Source organism: Haliotis rubra, unplaced genomic scaffold (assembly GCF_003918875.1).
Source record: "Haliotis rubra isolate DU_JTF1 unplaced genomic scaffold, ASM391887v1 Scf796, whole genome shotgun sequence".
Lineage (NCBI taxonomy): Eukaryota > Metazoa > Mollusca > Gastropoda > Lepetellida > Haliotidae > Haliotis > Haliotis rubra.
The window spans coordinates 374,148-398,372 of NW_025767519.1; the positions used below are offsets into that span (position 1 = coordinate 374,148).

Below are 24,225 nucleotides of genomic sequence, written 5' to 3' on the forward strand. Positions count from 1 at the left end.
TCCGTGTGCGTCCATTGTTTATTGCACTAGTGGTTTGCTTGTCACAGATATGAACATGACATATATGCAGCTAAAGTGAATCTGACAGTCTGGTGGCACAAGTGAATGGTGTGATCTCAATGTAACTCTCCAAAATCCAGACTCCAATTTATACTCCCGAGACAACAAACAGCGAAATCCATAAGGATTTGAGTTGGATAAAGAATATTCCCGGTGTGCACAGTTGCTGTTTGAGGGAATCGGGTAAAGTGTTCTCTACCAGAATTACAGGAAGCTGAATAAAATCTTCAACTAGAGCATTGTATCTGAAACTTTCCCAATGTCTGAAGAAATGTTTGAATCAGTGAGTGTGTTTGATCTTAAGTCACAATTCCAGCACTATCACAACGGGAAATGAGCTTCATATTGTACCTGTGTTGGGAATCGACCTCCACAGTGACCAAATGTAACTAAACCTGTGAACCCAGATTTGGACTTTACGTTTCAAGGTGGCATTATCTTCTTTTAAAGATCCGAACACGTCTGGGTCGGGTGCTACTTGTAGCCATAGCTCCCAAGGTAGTCGCCATTTTGCTTACGACCGTACTCAGAGCGAGGCGGGTTGTCTGGGTAACGTGGCCTGTCCGTGGATGGCTCACTGCGCACGCGTGGTGTCGTTTTCCGGGAATCTGTGCTGCCCTTGCTTGAGCAGCATACGCCAAGGAGCTCCCCGAAAAACTGCCCGATCTCAAAGACACTGATGACAGACAAGCCAATCCATAACCCTAGCGTCCCACCGATGTCGGACAGGAACTGGGCATCCTTGAAGTAAAGTAAATATATGACAAACATGGAACACAAATTTCTGTGACAGGAAAATCTAGTCAAATCTAACTTTGTATCATCGATTTACCCAGGGGCGGATCCAGAGAGGGTATGCGCTTCCCCCTGTCCCTCGAAAGAGATTCCCAGAGGAGCATTTCCCCATAATCTTTGGACGTCATGATGTATTTGCACTCCCTTTCACCAAAATCCTGGAACCGCCCCTGTTTACCTGTCTGGATCTTAGTTATGGTTCCAACAGAAATAGTATTGGTGATATGGTCTGATATCGTGCTACTCTTTCACATGACTTTTGGACAAGCCGAGCGTTCGAAACTACCGTTACAGGCGGAACGAGAGAGACTGTACACCAGAGAGACTGCCGAGAGTGATTACTGAGAAAACCGATATTACTAAGAGTATCGAGATTACTAACACTATGGAGATTACTAAAATTACCGATATCACAAAGGCTATCGATATGTGGGTACTTCGTGTATAGGGACAAGATAGAATGTGGGTACTTGGTGTATAGGGATAAGACAGAATGTGGGTACTTGGTGTACAGGGATAAGACAGAATGTGGGTACTTGGTGTACAGGGATAAGACAGAATGTGGGTACTTGGTGTACAGGGACAAGATAGAATGTGGGTACTTGGTGTACATGGATAAGACAGAATGTGGGTACTTGGTGTACAGGGACAAGATAGCATGTGGGTAGTTGGTGTATAGGGATAAGACAGAATGTGGGTACTAGGTGTACAGGGATAAGACAGAATGTGGGTACTGGTGTACAGGGATAAGAGAGAATGTGGGTACTTGGTGTACAGGGATAAGATTGAATGTGGGTACTTGGTGTACAGGGACAAGATATAATGTGGGTACTTGGTGTACAGGGATAAGATGGAATGTGGGTACTTGGTGTACAGGGATGAGACAGAATGTGGGTACTTGGTGTACAGGGATAAGACAGAATGTGGGTACTTGGTGTACAGGGACAAGATTGAATGTGGGTACTGGTGTACAGGGATAAGAGAGAATGTGGGTACTTGGTGTACAGGGATAAGATTGAATGTGGGTACTTGGTGTACAGGGACAAGATATAATGTGGGTACTTGGTGTACAGGGATAAGATGGAATGTGGGTACTTGGTGTACAGGGATGAGACAGAATGTGGGTACTTGGTGTACAGGGATAAGACAGAATGTGGGTACTTGGTGTACAGGGACAAGATTGAATGTGGGTACTTGGTGTACATGGATAAGACAGAATGTGGGTACTTGGTGTACAGGGATACGACAGAATGTGGGTACTTGGTGTATAGGGATACGACAGAATGTGGGTACTTGGTGTACAGGGACAAGATAGAATGTGGGTACTTGGTGAACAGGGATAATACAGAATGTGGGTACTTGGTGTACAGGGATAAGATGGAATGTGGGTACTTGGTGTATAGGGATAAGACAGAATTTGGGTACTTGGTGTACAGGGATAAGACAGAATGTGGGTACTTGGTGTACAGGGATAAGACAGAATGTGGGTACTTGGTGTACAGGGACAAGATGGAATGTGGGTACTTGGTGTATAGGGATAAGACAGAATGTGGGTACTTGGTGTACAGGGATAAGATGGAATGTGGGTACTTGGTGTATAGGGATAAGACAGAATGTGGGTACTTGGTGTATAGGGATAAGACAGAATGTGGGTGCTCGGTGTACAGGGACAAGATAGAATGTGGGTACTTGGTGTACAGGGATAAGATAGAATGAGGGTACTTGGTGAACAGGGATAAGACAGAATGTGGGTACTTGGTGTACAGTGACTGCAGAGTGTACACCACTAATGGAGTGGATACTATAATTAATATGTAGAAGATTGATAAAGAGCATGTGAATGACATGCGTGATTGGCAATTTCAACATACCACCAAGGCGCGTCATCTCGCCTCACCAATAATCAACAATGACAAAACAGTTCAACACAAACGCTTACCGCATAATCCGCATCCTCAGTGATGTTTTCGTAGTTGAGATCTTCGTAATATATGTTGAGTTTTATGAAGTTTTGTCTGTTAAAAAAACATGATCTTAGTAATAGTTCCAGTGTATCAGGGGTGGCGGGGTAGCCTAGTGGTTAAAGCATTCGCTCGTAACGCCGAAGACCCGGGTTCGATTAACCATATGGGTACAATGTGTGAAGCCCATTCCTGGTGTCCTTCACCTTGATATTGCTGAAATACTGCTAAAAGCTGCTTAAAACCATACTCACTCACTCCAGTATATGAATCATCATCTGAGCAACATTAAGCAAGGCAAGACCGATCAGAAACAATGCATCGATCGCACACGGAAGTTCCTAGTGTGCACTAAATGGCTGGGGAACATTTCTGGATATAGTATGATTTTAATAGTCAAGTTTCGTATCTTAGCTTCAAGATTCAAGATTGTAACCCAACAAGACATATGTACGTCATATTTTGCACCTTATACATACACCGATATATCAACGTCTTCATCAGACTGCTTTCGTCAATTGTACACATCAGTTTGGTAGGGCAAATGTAGTTATTATGGTATGGACGTGTATCACAACTATCCCTCTTGTAGGGTACGTCGCCCTGCCTCCTGTCATCAGGTACGACCATCCTTCTCGTAGGGCACGTCCCTCTATCTCCTGTCTTCAGGTGTGACATCCCTCTTGAAGGGCACGTCGCTCTGTTCCGTGTCATCAGGTATGACATTCTTCTTGTAGGGTCTGTCGCTCTGTCTCCTGTCATCAGGGACGACATCCTTCTTGTAGGGTACGTCGCCCTGCCCCCTGTCATCAGGTATGACCATCCTTCTCGTAGGGCACGTCCCTTTATCTCCTGTCTTCAGGTGTGACATCCCTCTTGAAGGGCACGTCGCTCTGTTCCGTGTCATCAGGTATGACATTCTTCTTGTAGGGTCTGTCGCTCTGTCTCCTGTCATCAGGGACGACATCCTTCTTGTAGGGTACGTCGCCCTGCCCCCTGTCATCAGGTATGACCATCCTTCTTGTAGCGCACGTCGCTCTGTCCGCTTTCATCAGGTATATGACATCCTTCTTGTAGGGTATATCGCTCTGTCACCAGTTATGGGTTATGTATTTGATAAAACATTGATCATTGCAATGATTTGAGATATGTTTGTTTTTCAATGACTACATACACAACACTTTATATGAAGCACAGTTACGATTTTCCTGTTAGTGTATGACACTATCCTATTTTTCTATAACAATCAGTTGGACAACGATGTACTTACGACAGCTGGTAGCCATCATATCGCCGTAGTCTCTTGCAGTGTTCCTCATCCCCCTTAGCACATATCGCCTCCACCAGGACTTGCTGAAACAGATGAACGTGGAATCAACATCTGGCAGCAGCTGGACAAACTGTGGATCTGCTGGGATACACCCGGATCTGAACCAACACGTCATGGCAAGGCAAAATGAACTCTTTTGCAGCACAAGCAGCTGCGCCAAAGACCTAGGCAAAGCGTTCTAAAAACTGAGAGTGAGTGAGTGAGTTAATATTACGTAAAGGCCACACTTTTGATGTAGACGTTGGTGTTCTGAAGGGAAATCTATATACTGAGTCAAAAAAGAAACTTCACATTCCTTCTTCAGGGCACTATAAAAGAACAAGAGATGGTAAGATGGTTAAATTGTTATTATTTCATTGCTGAGATTTGTGTGATGTACTCGATACACTGACAGTGCCATAATCATTTCCATTAGGCTACACCGCCGTTCCAAAACATGGGTTCCTGCAAATTCTGAGGTTGGTTCCTAAGACCACGAAGCCTTCTCCCAAGTGCATCCCAAACGTGCTCTATTGGATTAAGGTCAGGGGACCTCGATGGCCAGTCCATGACGTTGATTCCAGCGTTTTGAAGGAAATTTCGTGTCAACATCGCGGTATGCGGCCGAGCATTGTCATGCTGGAACTGTAAACCTAGACCATGAGCCGCCATGAAAGGAACGAGTTCAGGGGTGAGCACCTGGTCGCGGTAAGCAGCAGTTGTGAGGTTTCCACGAATGACCAGAAGTCGGGAACGGTTGTTCCCACAGAAAACATCCCACACCATGCAACTTCCGCCCCCGAATCTGTTGACTTCCTGTACACAACATTCGGCATACCGTTCACGACGTCGTCTCCAGACTCTATGCCTGCCGTCTGCGAATCTGAGGGTAAACCTGGATCATCGCTAAAGACGACTCGATTCCAGTCTCTCTGGGTCCATCGGAGGTGACGTTGGGCCCACAGCAGACGTTGACGTTGATGAAACGGCGTCAATATTGGCCCACGATATGGACGTCGGGAATGGAGATTGGCAGCCCGCAACCGATTTCGAATGGTCTGTGAGGACAGTCGACCTCTAAACATCTCAGCCCTGGTTCGTGAAATCTGTCACGTAGGTGCCGTAGGACGATTTGACGGTCTTCTGCTCGTGACGTCACACGTGGACGACCCGACCTTGGGCGGTCAGAAGTGGTGCCAGTTTGTTGTAGACGACCTCGTTAGTCATACAGTACGACGCCTGCATCCCATTGCTCTTGCGACGTCAATAACTGATCTTCTCGCTTGCAACATGCCAACGGCACGTTCACGTTGCACATTTGACAATCGTGGCATTTCAAGTACCGTTAGAACTGTGGTTTGAAAGTGTTTTTTTCAATTCTTTAGGCCAAGGCAAACACGTGCATGTGAAGAAAACTTCGATGCGAAGATCACGTGATCAAACCTGATTTGGCACTAACGTCATTTGCACGACGAATGGATTGGTTTGAGTGGGTTTTGCTAACGTTTTTCTTGAGTCGAAAGATAGGGATCCCATTTCGGATACATAGATGTATCATCCGAGAAATATTATTCATTATTTTTCAAATTACATTTTGTGAAGTTTCTTTTTTGACTCAGTACATATCAAGACTATATCAAGATGGAGGCTGCTGGAAAGATCTGACAGACACTCACCCCATATTCCACGGACGGCCATTGTCGGCTGGAGATGCTTTTCACGAACGTCGATTCGCTGAAAGAGGGTGACATGGAAGATTGTCAATCATCAGAAACATTTCACATCGGCTGGCTGCACATGCGATTGGAAGCAGATTGATTGACATTCTTCACACACACAAAATAGCAAAGTGAGCGAAATTATCCACGATGTGAATAGTGATTTTCAATGTGATTCTTGCCCTAGATACGAAATATTTAACAATTTTAAATGAGATTTATAATTTTTGGGAAATCTCAAGAATGATTTCCGAAAGTAGACATGACGCTTTGGTGACCTACACAAAATCGACCTGGCGACATTGCGTACCTGCCCCATGGTTTTTCTGTCCAGCTCAAGAAATTCATGATGCATTTTGTTCTGACAGAATGTTTATACCGAAGGTGAGTATATGCAAACAAAGGGGAAAGGAATACTCACGTGCAAGGACTGTAGCACACGCAATCCGATGAGTACTGGCCAAACTCGTATTTCCTCTTTACCCTGACCATGCATTCAATCTCTGTGTGTATAATCATATTGGATCTCAGTGTCGAGTAAAAAACTGTGTCGAGCATTTCTTGGAAGGGAACAATCATGATGAAATGTTTCCCACAGGTCAATATCACTCCTCTCATACAGACCCTCATGTTGGAGAACAATGTTTCCCACAGGTTAATATCACCCCTCTCTCACGGACCCTCATGTTGACAGAACAATGTTTCCCAAAGGTTAATATCACTCCTCTCATACAGACCCTCATGTTGGAGAACAATACACTACCTGGTATGTAGGTCCCTCAGTCTATGGACAATACACTACCTGGTATGTAGGTCCCTCAGCCTATGGACAATACACTACCTCGTCTACAGACCCTCATCTTTGAGAACATTACACTACCTCGTCTACAGACCCTCATGCTTGAGAACAATACACTACCTCGTCTACAGACCCTCATATTTTAGAACAGTACACTACCTCGTATGTAGGTCCGTCAGTCAATGGACAATACACTACCTCGTATGCAGACCCTCATTTTGGAGAACAATACACTACCTCGTCTACAGGCCCTCATGTTTGAGAACAATACACTAACTCGTCCACAGACCCTAATATTGGAGAACAATACACTAACTTGGATGTAGATCCCTTACTCTGTGGACTAGTAACTTAATGGATTCCTCTGTCTGAGTCTAATACACTACCACCTTCATGGATTCCTCTGTATGAGGAAAATACACTACCACCTTCATGGATTCCTCAGTCTGAGGACAATACACTACCACCTTCATGGATTCCTCAGTCTGAAGACAATACACTACTACCCTCAATGATTCCTGTTGGAGGACAATACACTACCACCTTCATGAATTCCTCGGTCTGAGGACAATACACTACCACCTTCATGGATTCCTCTGTCTGAGGACAATACACTACCACCTTCACGGATTCCTCTGTCTGAGGACAATACACTACCACCTTCATGGATTCCTCTGTCTGAGTATAATACACTACCGCCTTCATGGATTCCTCTGTTTGAGGACAATACACTATCACCTTCATGGATTCCTCAGTCCGAGGACAATACACTACCATCTTCATGGATTCCTCTGTCTGAGAACAACACACTACCGCCTTCATGGATTCCTCTGTCTGAGTATAATACACTACCACCTTCATGGATTCCTCAGTCTGAGGACATTACACTACCACCTTCATGGATTCCTCTGTCTGAGTCTAATACACTACCACTTTCATGGGTTCCTCAGTCTGAGGACAATACACTACCACCTTCATGGATTCCTCTGTCTGAGGACAATACACTACCACCTTCATGGATTTCTTCTTTCTAAGGACAATACACTACCACCTTCATGAATTCCTCAGTCTGAGGACAATACACTACCACCTTCAGTGGTCCCTCAGTCTGAGGACAATACACTACCACCTTCATGGATTCCTCAGTCTGAGGACATACACTGCCGCCTTCATGGATTCCTCTGTCTTAAGACAATACACTACCGCCTTCATGAATTCCTCTGTCCAAGGACAATACACAGCGACCCGCCTTCATGGATTTCTCTGTATGAGGACAATACGCACCCACATTCATTGATGCCTCTGTCTGAGGACATAATCTACAGTAACTTCATTCACAGAAGAAGAATTCTTATCGCCATAGTGGGACAAATGACCTTTGAATTTACTATAGTTAGAATGATTATGATCATGTCATGCGTATTTGCCTATGCTTTCAGCTAATGGGTTGCGGCGTACAACATCATTCACTTCAATTCGATATACAGTTTTACCTGACTGATTCTTGCAGTCACTATGGGCGTCCGACAGATGGAATATCCTGTTCATATCCCCCTGGCGACCGTCATAGCATCCACACGCGTTCACGATGAGGCGCACGAGGCAGTAGTCCTGACAGGCCTGAAACGTGCATACAAACACAGATACGAGATGAAGCACTCTGGGGGTAGGCAGCAACATTTGGGGATATTAACTATTCCCAGACTGGTTCCTGATTTACTGACATCACTGCACTACCGCTAATGGCTTGATCCCATAATGGTTCATTTTTAACTAGCTTTATCGGAGAAATATTTATGATGAATTGGGGGGATTAGTCTGTATCAACTCACCTGTCGTGTGTATGTGACGTTGAAGTCCCTCTTGAACTGTATGCCGTCATCACAGTAGCCATAGGGTCGACCGAGGCGCTGGATGTTTACCTGTACGTAGTTGGTGTTACAGCGTGAATATAGCCGTACAGTCATTTCAGGTATAAATTGGAAATAGTTCAGTTTAACCAGAGAGCGGACTGAGCTATAAAAACACTGCCTAAAGGACTGTCTCATTTGTGACATCGGACAAGCCTGGATATTCAATGGTAATAGACGTTAGCCATATTGTGCACACGCACGCACGCACGCACGCACGCACACACACACACACACACACACACACACCTAACACACCTATTGCCCATGTCGGAACCCTTTATTTATTAGTAATTTATGGATATGTAAGAAGTTCATGTTGAGGTATATGGACTATAGTTGGTTACCCTCTTGAGGCCGATAAACGTCTCTGTTCCCCCCGATATTGCAACCCCGTTCTGTTCAAGAAGGGGCACGGTGCTCTTGTCGTGAACAACCAGGTGAGCGCCATTGCCGTTTGTCCAACCACGTAGATATTCGTAGTTCTCCAGGAACAACACCATCTCAACACCTGAGGCAGAATATAAAGAGTCACGAAACATGCCCCCAATAGCTAAGTTATACTTATAGTCCAGTCAATTTATGAGAATACCCACCACAAATTGCAACAGAAATGATTTCAACTGTTTTAAGACCCTGAAGCATTCCTTTATAACATATAAAAAGTCTAGGAAAATCTCAGTGGTGGAACAAGGTCAAATTCGACCCTCAAGGTCAAAGGGGGTCATCTTCGCTTTCAAAATCTTAGATATAAATGCAAACTTTTTTGTAATTTACTTAATTGTGTCATGTTATATATCAAATTAAAGCTCAGATTACAGGCTTTTCAGAAATATATTTATACATTCAGAAATAAGGATTAGTCTCATCATATTGTTCTTTTTTTAAAAAAAAACATTCCGAAAAATATGAAAATCGTATCTGGACATCCACATGTATATGTATGCTACGATTATGCCAAAATATTCATTTTTCAATTGTGTGACAATTTTTAACATAAAGAAATATTGTGATGAATATGAATCAACCAATAGTCATTCCAAATAATAATGAAATAGAACGAACGATCAATGTTTTATATCAACACATTTTCATCAAGTACAAGGATAGGATCCTTTTGCCATCTCTTTTCCATCCCCAGTCTGTCACAAAGTGGATGAAAAACAATGTCACACCAAATGACAATGATAATTTCCAGTCAGCCTTCATCAAGTGTTTTTAAGAACGTCTTCCTAAGGCTTGGAGGAATTCACACACAGATAAGCTTTTTTGGATGCATTGGAAAAATCATGTCTGGATCGGTTCTGTTTGAACTTCTGATATATGCCAGTAGCACAGTTAGTCACATACTAACAAGGAAAGTTGTTGCCAGAGCTATTCGAGCTCACTTTCTTGTAGACACAGCTCTCAATGGTCTGTTGGTATCAAGAACTTTAAATGTGAGCCTTCCTAGCTTCCGTAAACCTTCTGATGAAGCCGACCTCGCCACTCCCCTCCACTGATGATGAGGATCTCAACATGCGACAGTGCTGTAAAATGAGCTGGTGAGTGAATCCTTGACTGTTGGGGAAGTATCTTCTTCAAACACATTAGAAAGCATTCACCGTCTTGTTAACCAAGAAAACGGTGCGCTTAGCAATATGAGGACAGCAAAACGTTGGATCCAGTACATGAACATGGTGGATATCTTAAGGATTTTCATTAAAGCTGAAAGATAAGGAAATTGGAAGATGCACCTAAAGTCTATTGCTGAGATATTGCCATTATTTGCAGCAGCTGGTCATAACTTGTACACCAAAAGCAGTTCGGTTGTACCTTCAGATGATGGCCTGTAACATATGTTATATTTGGGATTACATTTTCTTTTGTTGGGTTGAGTCCCATCCGGGAATCGAACCCACACCATCAGAGTCAAGCACCTAATCACCAGCACACAAAATCAGACGCCTAGACCCCTCAGCCACCGCGGCTTTTGATTATAGTGTTTCCCGTGGTCCAGCTTCTACTGCTGTGTATGTATCTCGATGGCGGGGCTTTGCTGCATACTCTACCTTGGCCACGTACTGCACATATGTCAAAAGACACTATGGCAGAGATACTGTTGTGTTGAATGGATACTCAAGTTCATGGACAAAGTATACAACACAAATGAGACGGACTGGTGGACTTAAATTTGGTTAAATTTGATGAGAGTATGATTTTACAATCAAAGAATGTTCAGAACAAACAACGGTTCATCATGATGATGTGTTCCTATCTAGAAGCTGAAGGATGTGACACAGTTCAAGCCACTGGTGATGCTGATGTGATATTTCAAACAGCAGTTTCACTGGCATGCCAGTCATAAACAGTTCTCATAGGGGACGACACGGACATGCTGGTGACACAAATCTGGACTCGCATGATATCTTCTTGCAGTCAACACCCAAGAAAAGTTCTTTGAAAAGAATTCCATTTTGGAACATCAATGAAACCAAGAAGAAGCATGAAGCATTGTTGTTCATACATCCTGTCTTAGGCTGTGGTACGACATCAAGAATCCATGGAATATGAACAGCAAAACAAATCATTCAAGCTGGAGGGAAGGCCATGGTTTGTCTCCTGTATGGAGAAACAGGTGAAAGTCTGAACTTACTCACAGACGTTTTTGTGACAAAATAGCCTCAAGCCAGATGCATGTTTATCCTAAGAATCGTCCACCAACCTTAACAGCAGTCAAGTGTCAGTCACTGGGCTCACTTTCAGATTCAAGAGTTGAAAGGAAATTACCATCCGCTTAGTTTGACAGATTAAGGATGGAAAAGAGATGGCAAAAGGATCCTAACCTTGCAGATCTTCCCCAAGCTCCAACGGAACTGTTGACAATTATCATATGCAACTGTAAAACAAATATTGATCCACTCTTAATGAAATACCATTTATGAAGTTGAGTAATAGACGACTCTCTCACATAACTTTCAATCAACAAAATGACTTGTTTTTCATCATTTTACCTGGAGAAAATGTGTTGATATAAAATACTAGTATTGATCTTTCATTATATTTCATTAGTATTTGGAATGACAATTGGTTGGTACAGATTCATCACAATATTTCTTCATGTAAAAATTCTCACACAATTGAAGAATGGTCATTTCTATATAATCGTTTCATACATATGTACATGTGGATGTCGGGAAACGATTTTCATATTTTTCGGAACGTTTTTTTTAAAAAAATAGAACAAATATGGTGAGGCTGATCCCTAATAAACCATATTTCTGAAAAGCCTGTAATCAGAGCTTTAATTTGATATATAACATGACACAATTAAGTAGATCACAAAAAGTTTGCATTTCCATCTAAGATTTCGAAAGTGAAGATGATGGGAGTGGAGCAGTCTCGGTAAACATAGTCTCAGTATTTTTCGTTACACTGCTATACTGAGTCTAACAAACCCTAGTAGAAGGTCGCGTCAGCTAACCTTTGAGCGACGTGTGACCGTGCAATCAAATGCGAGAAGGTCGAACGGATTTAACCAATCAGATAACGGCTACTGTTTCCCGGTCACTGACACTGATCTCTCAAGAAACGAAAATCCGCATAAAACACATATATTTGAACGGCAGTATCTACGCTTAGGGGCTTCTGGTGATATGGTTACCATTAGCTCATGTTTCCGCAAGCTGACTGAATATTGATGGAAACGCTATTTTCAGCGACTGTTCACAGCGACGTGCTCCAGCTGCATTACTCGGAAGCATTGGAATCGTTCGGGTAAAACCTTTTCGAGGTAAAAGTTCAAAAGGCATGTGCGAATGTCAACTTTCGCGATTTGGTAAGCTGTGTTCTGATTGGTCAATTGAAAAGGTTAGTTGACGCGACCTTCTACTAGGCTTTTTCCACAGTATAGCAGTGTAACGAATAACGAAGTTTACTTAGACTGGGGGGTAGAGCGAACTGTATTTCTTTTCTAAGATGCCCAACTTAATACTCAAACACGATTAATCAAAGCAGAAAACAAACGGGAAAGCGACGGTGTCTGCGTCTAAATTGACAATCCTCGTTCAGGGATAACTGACGTGCTGTTCTATTGACGCTTCTTCTCCCCACGTTAAGACACACGTTCCCAGGAAAACAACTGATAAACAGTGTCATCGCGGTTTACGTTCGGATTAAACAGTGTGATGACGGTTTACGTTCGGATTAAAGATCTTCTCTATATTATAATAATTACGTCCGTGATTATCGTAAACCATATGGGGCAAATATAAACGTCGCATTTCTACTACCAACGTAAGTTTAGAACATCGAGACGAAGCGGACTTGTCACCCGACCTTCCATGGATGCATTCTGGGACTGTGGACATAGGCTTTGTTAGCGAACATGGCTGTATCGGTGTTTAATTGTGAATCGAGCTGAGACATGTGTTAAGTCGTAAAGGATAGACATAATGTTTTCACCAGTGATGTTTGCCGAGTGACGCAACTGCAAACCGAAGAAACATAGTGCTATGAGATAATGACATACGACATGCATCGTGATGTAGGTTACCAAGGGTACGTTTGATAACGAGGTGGCCGCGAATGGCGTAATGGCGTCATTATAGTGTGACGTCATGCAAAAAGTGTACTTTATCGCCTGATACAGTACTGTCGGCGACTTTGACCGTTTAGCGAAGCCTCGTAGAACATCGAGCAAATGTTACGGGAGGTCCCTTATAAAGTTACCCGACACAAGAGGCGAGTCAAAGGCGGCGCTTATACCTATCCCCACTGGTCTGATGCTATTTCGGTGACCGACGCCACACTCACCAGACCGTCATCGTTGTTACATTGATCATCGATGGCAGGTGCCCTCGCTTACTCAGCTGACACGCTACTCACCGTCATCATCAGGTCCACTCTTCTTCCGGCTGATAAAGTCCGGGTACTCCAGGGTGAAACAGTTCCCGCAGGTCATGCGGAGGGTGGATGAGGTAGTTACTGAAAACCAAATGTTAGATATAATATGTCGAGCACTCTTACAAGACATAATGCCTTTCTCCCTGAAAGCCTTTACATGGGAGTGGAGCAGTCTCGGTAAACATAGTCTCAGTATTTTTCGTTACACTGCCATACTGAGTCTAACAAACCCTAGTAGAAGGTCAGCTAACCTTGAGCGACGTGACTGCGCAATCAAATGTGAGAAGGTCGAACGGATTTAACTAATCAGATAACGGCTACTGTTTCCCGGTCACTGACACTGATCTCTCAAGAAACGAAAATCCGCATAAAACACATATATTTGAACGGCAGATTCACGCTTAGGCTTCTGGTGATATGGTTACCATTAGCCTCATGCTTCCAAGCCGACTGAATATTGATGGAAACGCTATTTCAGCGACTGTTCACAGCGACGTGCTCCAGCTGCATTACCGGAAGCATTGAATCGTTCGGGCAAAACCTTTCGAGGTAAAGTTCAAAGGCAGCCGTGCGAATGTCAACTTCGCGATTTATAAGCTGTAAGTTCTGATCATCAATTGAAAGGTTAGCTGACGCGACTCTTACTAGCTTTTTCCACAGTATAGCAGTGTAACGAATAACGAAGTTTACTTAGACTGGGGTAGAGCGAACTGTATTTTCTAAGATGCCCAACTTAATACTCAAACACGATTAATCAAAGCAGAAAACAAACGGGAAAGCGACGGTGTCTGCGTCTAAATTCAATCCTCGTTCAGGGATAACTGACGCTACCCCATTGACGCTTCTTCTCCCCACGTTAAGACACACGTTCCCAGGAAAACAACTGATAAACAGTGTCATCGCGGTTTACGTTCGATTAAACAGTGTGATGACGGCTTCATTGCCTCGGATTAAAGATCTTCTATATTATAATAATTACGTCCGTGATTATCGTAAACTATATGGGGCAAAATATAAACGTCGCATTTCTACTACTAACGTAAGTTTAGAACATCGAGACGAAGCGGACTTGTCACCCGACCTTCCATGGATGGCCTGACTGTGGAGACACAGCTTTGTTATGAACATGGCTGTATCGGTAAGCTTAATTGTGAATCGAGCTGAGACATGTGTTAAGTCGTAAATGATAGACATAATGTTTTCGACTCAGTGATGTTTGGGTTTATGACGCAACTGCAAACCGAAGAAACATAGTGCTATGAGATAATGACACATACGACATGCATCGTGACGTAGGTTACCAAGGGCACGTTTGATAACGAGGTGGCCGCGAATGGCGTAATGGCGTCAATATAGTGCGACGTCATGCAAAAGTGTACTTTATCGCCTGATACAGCACTGTCGGCGACTTTGACCGTTTAGCGAAGCCCGCAGAACATCGATAAATGTTACGGAGGTCCCCTTTATAAAGCCACCCGACACAAGAGGCGAGTCAAAGGCGGCGCTTTATACCTATCCCCACTGGTCTGATGTTATTTCGGTGACCTAGAACCACTTGTTTTCACTGTTCTTCCGGCAGCGAAACCACCACAAGATCCCCTCAGCTGGTGTCCAGTTGGATACGTTTATATTCAGTAGTAAATAGAGGAATGTTGTATTGAGGGAAGCGAGGATGTCTCAGGTGTAGTGAGTAGCGGTGGGAATATTGCATTGAAGGAGATGTTGAGGTCTGTAGTGAGTAAAGGGAATATTGTATTGAGGGAAGGAGATGTTGAGGTCTGTAGTAAATAGAGGGAATGTTGTATTGAGGGAAGGAGATGTTCAGGTCTGGCAAAATAGAGGGAATGTTGTATTGAGGGAAGGAGATGTTCAGGTGTGTAGTGAGTAAAGGGAATATTGTATTGAGGGAAGGAGATGTTGAGGTCTGTAGTGAGTAAAGGGAATATTGTATTGAGGGAAGGAGATGTTGAGGTCTGTAGTGAGTAAAAGGAATATTGCATTGAGGGAAGGAGATGCTGAGGTCTGTAGTAAACAGAGGGAATGTTACATTGAGGGAAGGAGATGTCTCCGTCTGGTAGTAAGCAGAGGGAATGTTGTGTATTGAGGGAAGGAGATGTTGAGGTCTCTAGTGAGTAAAGGAATAACATTGTATTGAGGGAAGGAGATGCTGAGGTCTGTAGTGAGTGAAGGGAATATTGTATTGAGGGAAGGAGATGTTCAGGTCTGTAGTGAGTAAGAGAATATTGTATTGAGGGAAGGAGATGTTGAGGTCTGTAGTGAGTAAAGAGAATATTGTATTGAAGGAAGGAGATGTTCAGGTGTGTAGTGAGTAAAGGGAATATTGTATTGAGGGAAGGAGATGTTCAGGTCTGTAGTAAATAGAGGGAATATTGTATTGAGGGAAGGAGATGTTCAGGTCTGTAGTGAGTAAAGGGAATATTGTATTGAGGGAAGGAGATGTTGAGGTCTGTAGTGAGTAAAGAGAATATTGTATTGAGGGAAGGAGATGTTCAGGTGTGTAGTGAGTAAAGGGAATATTGTATTGAGGGAAGGAGATGTTCAGGTGTGTAGTGAGTAAAGGGAATATTGTATTGAGGGAAGGAGATGTTGAGGTCTGTAGTAAATAGAGGGAATGTTGTATTGAGGGAAGTAGATGTTCAGGTCTGCAGTAAATAGAGGGAATGTTGTATTGAGGGAAGGAGATGTCTCAGGGTGTAGCGGAGTAAGGAAGATATTGAGGGAAGGAGATGTTCAGGTAATTGTAGTGAGTAAAGGGAATATTGTATTGAGGGAAGGAGATGTTGAGGTCTGTAGTGAGTAAAGAGAATGTTGTATTGAGGGAAGGAGGCGTTTAGGTCTGGGAAATGTTGGGGACAGAGTATTTATACAAGGACACGACATGTTTAGCCTCTTAACAGGAAAACAGAGAATACAGTAGGTCTAGACAAGGGCAGTTCTTAAGTTTTTCAGTGGCGATGGTCTGCTGTGCGCATTACCTTGGTATCTTACCAAAATATGGCCTTCAAATTCATGCTCAATTTCAGATTCTGTCGTTCTTGGTGATTGTTTTTGCCATTGGTCATTGAAGTCGCTATTGATGGTGTCAGAGATGTTGACGTAGGAGTCGTGACGCTTACTTTAAATTCGTCCGGGCCAACGTTTACGTCTTCGCTTGCCGGAGCCACCCTGTGGACATTAAGAGGACGGTTTATGGTAACACCCTCTTGGAACTGTAGTAAACTAGATATACGGTAAGCATACTGTATTGACTTTCCATGGTGTAGTTTAACACCCAGAACCTCTATAGTACATCCCATCTGACTGGCCGAGGAATGGCATATTGTATCATCCTCCAGAAGTATTACGCAGACGTAGGATCGAACCTCCGACCCTCACGTTGTCAGATTGTGGGCACTGTCCATACGGTCCGGCTCTACCTCGACCTTACCTATTAGGTGTGCGTCTGTACCCTGCACTGCAATCAAGCACTCACACACGAACCACATTCCTCTCATCTACGGGCCATTTGTCACTAAACATGGTCAACATACATGTTTCCTTCATTTCTTAACTTCTGACGTTCATTAAGGGTCAAGCCTAGCCAAGCGAAACCGCCATATCTCTTCATACTTCAGATCTCGCACAAAATATTCAAACTGGACGAAAGGCTATCCAAAGACTGAATGACACGAGGGGTGACCTGAACTTTCCCGAGTAAACTTTCCTTTGATGTCGTCAACATTCATCCCAGCTTCAGCCTTGAGTTTTAGCAACTGGTTGAAGTACACTTCGGAGCAGGCGTATTGTTTGAAGATGTCAAAGAGCCTGTGGGTATATTGGTAAAAGATCAGGAGTTACAATAGTCAAGGCCCTTAGTTAAGGTTTTAAGGGGTTGCGGTACATAGGCGTAGGGACGATAGTTGTCGTGATCAGTGACAAAAATGATGTACACTGCTAGTCCATATTTAAACTTGTATCATATGTTCATGATAGGTTTTTAAAGGTTAACTCAATGCCTCTTTTGTTTAAAGTAGTGGCAGGATACGTTCACCCCATTATCATTACTGAGAGACATCCGTGCTTGTGGAATTGTCGAAATAAGGACACGTCTTATAATTATGGAAAGCGCTTTACCTCTTATATTTCTGTTATGTATATGACATTTACTTTCATAGACGTCTTACTTGGTGGTCGAGGGCTACTTCCGGGTCCTGAGGCTGGGGTACTTCTGGTTCCTGATGCTGAGGTCCTTCCGGTCCCTGATACTGTGGTACTTCCGGTCCCTGATGCTTGGGTACTTCCGGCCCCTGATGCTGCGGTACTTCCGGGTCCTGATCCTGCGGTACTTCCGGTCCCTGATGCTTGGGTACTGCCACTTACGGATGGTTCTGCAGCTGAATTAGTGTTCTGGGAAAAATATAACAACACACGTTAATAAAGGCCCAAACTTCATCAATAGAAAACAAGTCAAAACATTGATTACACAACAGTGTCGTTTCCTTTTGACTGGGTTCCATCCTATTGCGCAACTTAGTACAATAACCAGTCCAGAATTTTGAGACCAATTCATTTAACTGGATACATAATCAGTATTATTTGATACATCCAAGCACTTGTATATTGCAACACTACGCTCCTTATAATCCTTGCAAACATATCGTGCAGCGTGCTCTGTTGTACAGCGAGCACTGACAAACAGAAACCTGGAAATCGTGAAACTCTTAAAACGAGGCTCTGCCGCTTGAAAAGTTTGGCGGTCTGGTAGGGACTTGATATACCAATCACATTGTGCGTTACAGAACTACACTGAATAAGCGCAAAAAACACTTAACATGTGTAACCAGTGAGCCAGGTGCATTGTGAATCATTTTACGACCTCAATAAACAGGGGCAGTCTGTGACATCTTAGTTAAGGTCATGCTGCCTACACCTCGTCATAAAATATAGAAATACGATATTATTAAAGTTTAAAATTAAACTTCATTTGTAAATACCATTGTCTTATGAAACAAAGAATTGGAATTCAGTGTAACCATAGTTGTATGTGATGTCTATTTTCACTTTCGCACGAGAAAATTCGGATCTGCTGAAAAGTAGGCCATTGTCTGAATAGGTTAATGAGACTCATGTTTCGGTTTGTAAGAATCTGTATTTGGGATGCCATACTCACGTTGAGGTACCGGATGAGGTTGGTAGTGTTGGTATTCTGCATAAGGGCCTGCATCTGTGGGCCCGCCTCAGCCAGCTTGGAGACCCGGATAGGGTTGATGTTACATACGGTCACGGCTGGAAATGACAAGCTGTCGAAACCAAGCTCAAGTTTCGTCTGAATTGGGAAAAGAAAGTACACCTGCCCCAGGTAGGAGAGGTGGAAGAGCATCGCTGCACATCCTCCGAGGACGATAATGAGCCAAATGCCCTTGGACCACAGCCTCCGGGAGTGATGGATATAGTTGACGCCCATCATCGATGTCATGTCCGCAAACTCGGCGGTTACAGATTTGGCCGTTTTCTTCGGGCGCTCTTCCGGTTCGGAGTTCTCTTCTGACTTTGGCATCTTGTAGTGAGGATCGTAAGAACCGGACATCTGTAACACAGAGTCAAATGAAAATGGAACCCTGCCACCAAGACTACAATAGACTGCATTCTAAGAAATGACTATTTCTTAAACGAAAAAAATAAAGAAATACGTATTTGTTATCCTAAAACTCTGGAGACAATTCTGACGGCATCGGTAACAATCAGATGACAATCAGAATGTGATGGAAAAATGTACACATATGTGTCAAGAATAAGAATTGGAATTTCAAAGGTGGACATATGGTCTTTATTACCGCCCTCGTCAAGTACTAACAACATGTATATTCAAGTTAATTGTATTTTTTAATTAGGAACCGTTTGCCATCCCTACTTGAGATACAGTGCAGTATCAATATTTTGATACAAACAATGTTACGCAACCATGACAAAACTTGAGTTGAACTACCTACAAACTGATTACTCAATTTGAGATTTCTCAGACTTTGAACATTGCTTCCTTAGCTACTATTTGCTTCTGTCATGTTGCGTGGTTAGCCTCAGACACAACAAGGTAACGGACGATGGCATGTCGTAATTAGCGACAACCATAAGTGTCATGCCACAGAACTGACAACGGATGATAGTTTACGACACCAATAAGTGTTATGCCACAGTACTGCTAAATGAAGATGGCATGAAGTAATTGTAACCAGACAGATAGTGGTACTCACTGATGTGCTGAGGCGTCGAGCTACCTTCTGTCCCCAGGTAGCGCCGTCCATGACACACGCAATTGCGTCTGTGCTACAATACCATACATCTTCCTTATAAACATCACCTACTTCATACAGACAGGTCATGTGACCTATCAAATGTCTGCGCGCGCGGTGATACCACTCGGTGAAATTACCGAGTCACGTGACGCATTAGTTCAGACGTTGAATGACTTTAATGCTTTGGTGGGATTTGCCAAACAGAATCTACCCAGATGTATCATTACAAACAGACAGCAACCATAACAAACAAACGTGATGACACATCTTGGTTGCCTTTGTTTCTACCGCAGTAATCTGATAAAAACCTTTTACTCAGATCTCTATTAATATTATGTTAACAAAAGTTGAACATTAACCGGTTTCAACTAATGATTCAGACAAGAATATCAGTACATTAGTTGATCAAATATTCCTACTTGTTGATTAACATTTCTGTTTGTTCCATTTAACAGCTCAGATTTGTGTCGGGAAATCTATGCCATGTGTTAGTACAGCATACATCTAGGCCTCATTGTTAATCCATTTTGTTGAAGTGTTGAAGTACAATTTGAAGTTTATTAATTTAATCGACACGTTTTAATATCGTCCTCGCACACGCAAATAGAGTATAAGATATTTCACGAAACCCAAAAAGCGATCTCTTGCAACGTTGTGGTAGTGATTATATCACTATGATGAGGCATATTTATATATATATTCAGCAAAAAATATTGAGTTAATGATAAATATTCATGGTTGCCCAGCACGAGTGCAGCCACATCCCTGTTCAGAGTCGTCCGATAGCCATGTTTTCCGGAGCCGCGAAAACCACGACCACGTCACAGCCGAGGGAGTCGTTACTGCAGCCGTAGCGCTCCTAGCTTTCCACGCTCCACTTTAAAACTATAAACCTTTAAAGGTAGGGGATGTAGTGTGATTATTCAGCACGCGGTGATACGAGCTCTTCCATACATCATTAATTTTGTCACTAACATCGATTATGCTGTTAGTTCATTGGGATGCTATATCACAGTGCGGCCATCATTAATGTATTATCCAAGGAATTAAGTAAATATATCGCATGTATCGGGAGTGCTCGCATGAGTGACTGTGAAATTGTCTAACATTGTGATTGAACAGACTACATTACAATTAAACCTTTTAGTCATTTCTTGTTAAGAAACATCGACAGTACCAAGTTAGGTTAACCTTTTATCTGGTCAATAGAAATAATGTGTTGTTGCAAGTACATGTATATATCAGATGTAGTTGCCATAGCGACTTGGACGCTTCACGTATAAACACTGCTGCAGCACATCCAACCTGGTTGTTGAAAGAGACTGACTGATCTCCCTAATTTACATCAGTAATCGTACTAACAACCTACTCGGGGACACGAAATATTTACCGAGACAGCAAACAAAACTTCCATTGTAACAATTGGTTCATTCAAATGATAGAGCGTGAAAGGAAAATCCATTCTGTGTTTCTATATTCATCAATTATTGTCATGTGAAGGCCATTCTACTTGATTTAGTTGAACCAAACAAGTTAGCTTTTCTGATTGCCCGGATATATCGTCTGCCACCATCCCACCATCCCACCTCCCTAGCATTGTGTAGGGATGAAGTGCATTTCAAAGTCCATGAAACAAATTATTTTCCCTTCCTCTGAGCTCTTTCGACAATACAAAATCCTAGATGAAGTAAGTCAATAGCTATTGACCATCATAGGAGAGCTGATTTTAAGGTGACAATTCATACGATGGTGAAGAAGTAAAGGGTATTTACCTGGAATGGCCGACGTATGACGGCCTACAGGTCTAGTAAACGTCGGGCAGGTAATTTAGATGCAGTCAGACTGTAAGTTATTATTTGCCAATCTTCTTACGTTTCTTGTGAGACAGTGCGTGTCGTTCACAACTAGGGCACGGTGTGCATACACCCGCATGGAAAGGTTACCTCCAGGAAGGATCAATTCCCATGATCAGAGCACACGGCATAAAAGAAGTACACAAACCCTTACTATGCACTCCGTGTTAAACACACGTCAGTTTTCTCAAACCATATGGGGATCACATGTAGATGACCCTATCTTATAGAATGAGGCACCCCCATTTCATACTCTTTAAAATACTCGTGAAGGTCCGCGTAAGACTACTGATCTTCAGTAACCCTTGCTTGTCGTAAGAAGCGACTAACGGGATCGGGTGGTCAGGATCGCTGACTTGGTTGACACATGTCATCGGTTCCCAATTGCACAGATCGATGCTCATGCTGTTGATCCCTGGATTGTCTGGTCTAGATCTAGACTCGATTATTTACAGACCGCCGCCATATAGCTGTAATATTGCTGAGTGCCGCGCAATACTAAACTCACTAACTCATTACTCTTTAAGAATATTAGTGTAAGAGTTTGTAAACCTGCCACTGGAACTCTGCAAATTTCGAGTAATTTTAATTGGACAATTTCGAAATGCTTGAAACAGTACATCTAATATTCAATTCCCACCATCAACGAAACATTTAGATTCGCCGTTGGCTTTCATCATGTCAAGACGTACATGTGTACGTCAGTATTTTAAACAACTGATCCGTCAACACATCCAATATATCATTGATTGAAATGAACTATCTGTGTAACACTTGACCTACATGTATATACCTTTCAAAAAACTACTGGATGGTATGACCTGTTTGATTAACATCGATCCATATAACAGATGCAGATATGAACTGTGTGGTTGAGTTATGACCTATCAATATGTCCAACATACAATTGGTTGATATGAACTGTATGGTTCAGGTGTGACCTATCAATAAATCCAACATACTACTGGTTGATATGAACTGTACGGTTGAGGTATGACCTATCAATAAATCCAACACACAACTGGTTGATATGAACTGTTTGTTTGAGGTATGACCTATCAATATACATGTATCCAGCATACTATTGGATGATAGGAACTGTATGGTTGAGGTATGACCTATCAATATAACCAACATACAACTGGTTGATATGAACCGTATGGTTCAGGTGTGACCTATCAATATATCCAGGTTACTACTGGATGATATGAACCGTATGGTCCTGGTTGATATGAACTGTATGATTCTGGTTGATATGGCCTGTGAGGTTGAGGTGAAGTGAACATGTAAACCTTTATGGTTGAGTTGTATGGCTGAGTGTTCGTTCAGTAAAGGCTGTCACAGCCCAAGGCAAGGAATGTCATCAACAGATCAGCAGGTTGTTAGTCGCACCAGGACACGCCTGGTTGGTTCGGAAGCTTTAATCAAGTGTCAACAGAAAGACTTTTTAGAAAGGTCTAACTTTGCTATAACTAATGCTACATAATATGTAGGTACGAGTGAATAGGGGTTATTGGCATATATACACGGAAAGGCATAATAAAGATAGGGTAAACAAGTGAAAGTGGATAAAAGTACAGGTGGACTGGTGTATGGTAGAGAAAGGGGACAGTGAGAAGAGCGACAAATGAGGCGAGATAAAGGAGGGAGAGGGGTGGGTAGGGACAAAGCGGAGAGAGAGAGAGAGAGAGAGAGAGAGAGAGAGAGAGAGAGAGAGAGAGAGAGAGAGAGAGAGAGAGAGAGAGAGAGAGTGAGTGAGGAGAGAGAGAGAGAGAGAGAGAGAGAGAGAGAGAGAGAGAGAGAGAGAGAGAGCAGGGACAAGGCAGGTGGAGACAGAGGGTAGAGAATAGAGTGCAGAATGGGGATAAATAAAGGAATGAGAGGCACAGGAAAGAGGGTAAACATAGGGAAAATAAATAATGGGAAGAAAGGGCCAATATATGGTTAGTATGTGAGTTTTGATAAGGGTGTGAGCAGGTCGGGATAAGGTGATAAAAATGAGGCTAATTCAACGAAACTAGCATAGTAAACGTGGGACCTATTTGGCAACTGATCTCCACGAAACCAGCAAGGGGAGTTTGAGGAATAGTATGCCACAAATTCCTAAAATGTGACAAGAATGGGGAACTGGGGACTTTTTCTGTTCCGGAATCCCTGCAGAGAATAAGGCATGGGTTACTGGGGATCTATTTCTGGGCATCTCAACAGTGAGACAATGAAGTATTGGGGAGTGGGAACCTATTTTTCCAGGGATCCCTGCAGAGGTACATACATAGGGAACTGGGTACATTATCCTCTAAGGCGACTGTTATCTACTGCTAACTCTATAAACACAGACAATACAAACAAAGAGTTAAATTATCACGGATACCTGTGACATTGCCCCGTCAGTGTAGAACCTCCGGTCTGTGTAGGGGAATCCGTGTGAATCCATATGTGCGTGGAGATGAGTGTAGTCTCGCTATGTCAGGTTGGATGTCACCTCCAAGCAGCAGTCTCAAAAAAACGTCAACTCCTTGTTGATACCCCGTCTATAAGGCCATGACGATGCTGAAACCCTCTCCCACGACACGCTCTATAATTCGACGGTCATGTGACATCGACATCGGGAGGTGACGCAGCTACTATTCAGTATTCGGCAAG

General features: G+C 42.9%; 1 protein-coding gene across 1 annotated transcript; it reads right to left on the bottom strand.

The window, feature by feature from the left end:
• On the bottom strand, nucleotides 1-21,950 carry LOC124261322 (amiloride-sensitive sodium channel subunit alpha-like). Its single transcript, XM_046695629.1, has 13 exons — nucleotides 19,688-21,950; nucleotides 18,607-19,023; nucleotides 17,621-17,843; nucleotides 17,208-17,261; nucleotides 13,419-13,517; nucleotides 8,900-9,063; nucleotides 8,475-8,564; nucleotides 8,136-8,262; nucleotides 6,265-6,346; nucleotides 5,802-5,859; nucleotides 4,087-4,169; nucleotides 2,795-2,870; nucleotides 1-801 (listed from the first exon to the last, which is right to left on the bottom strand). The coding sequence occupies exons 1-13, from the start codon at nucleotides 19,814-19,816 to the stop codon at nucleotides 535-537; spliced, it is 1,869 nt and encodes a 622-aa protein (XP_046551585.1). The 5' UTR covers nucleotides 19,817-21,950; the 3' UTR covers nucleotides 1-534.
• Nucleotides 21,951-24,225: the final 2,275 nt, after the last annotated feature.

What these genes read in the sequence shown, in the direction of transcription:
- LOC124261322 (XM_046695629.1), bottom strand. Translation starts at nt 19,816, where the DNA reads ATGACCTGTCTGTATGAAGTAGGTGATGTTTATAAGGAAGATGTATGG. An exon ending in GAGTGGACCTGATGATGACG is followed by an intron (nt 9,064 to 13,418) that starts GTGAGTAGCGTG and finishes ATTCTGCCTCAG; the next exon opens with GTGTTGAGATGGTGTTGTTC. An exon ending in ACGTCACATACACACGACAG is followed by an intron (nt 8,263 to 8,474) that starts GTGAGTTGATAC and finishes TGCACGTTTCAG; the next exon opens with GCCTGTCAGGACTACTGCCT.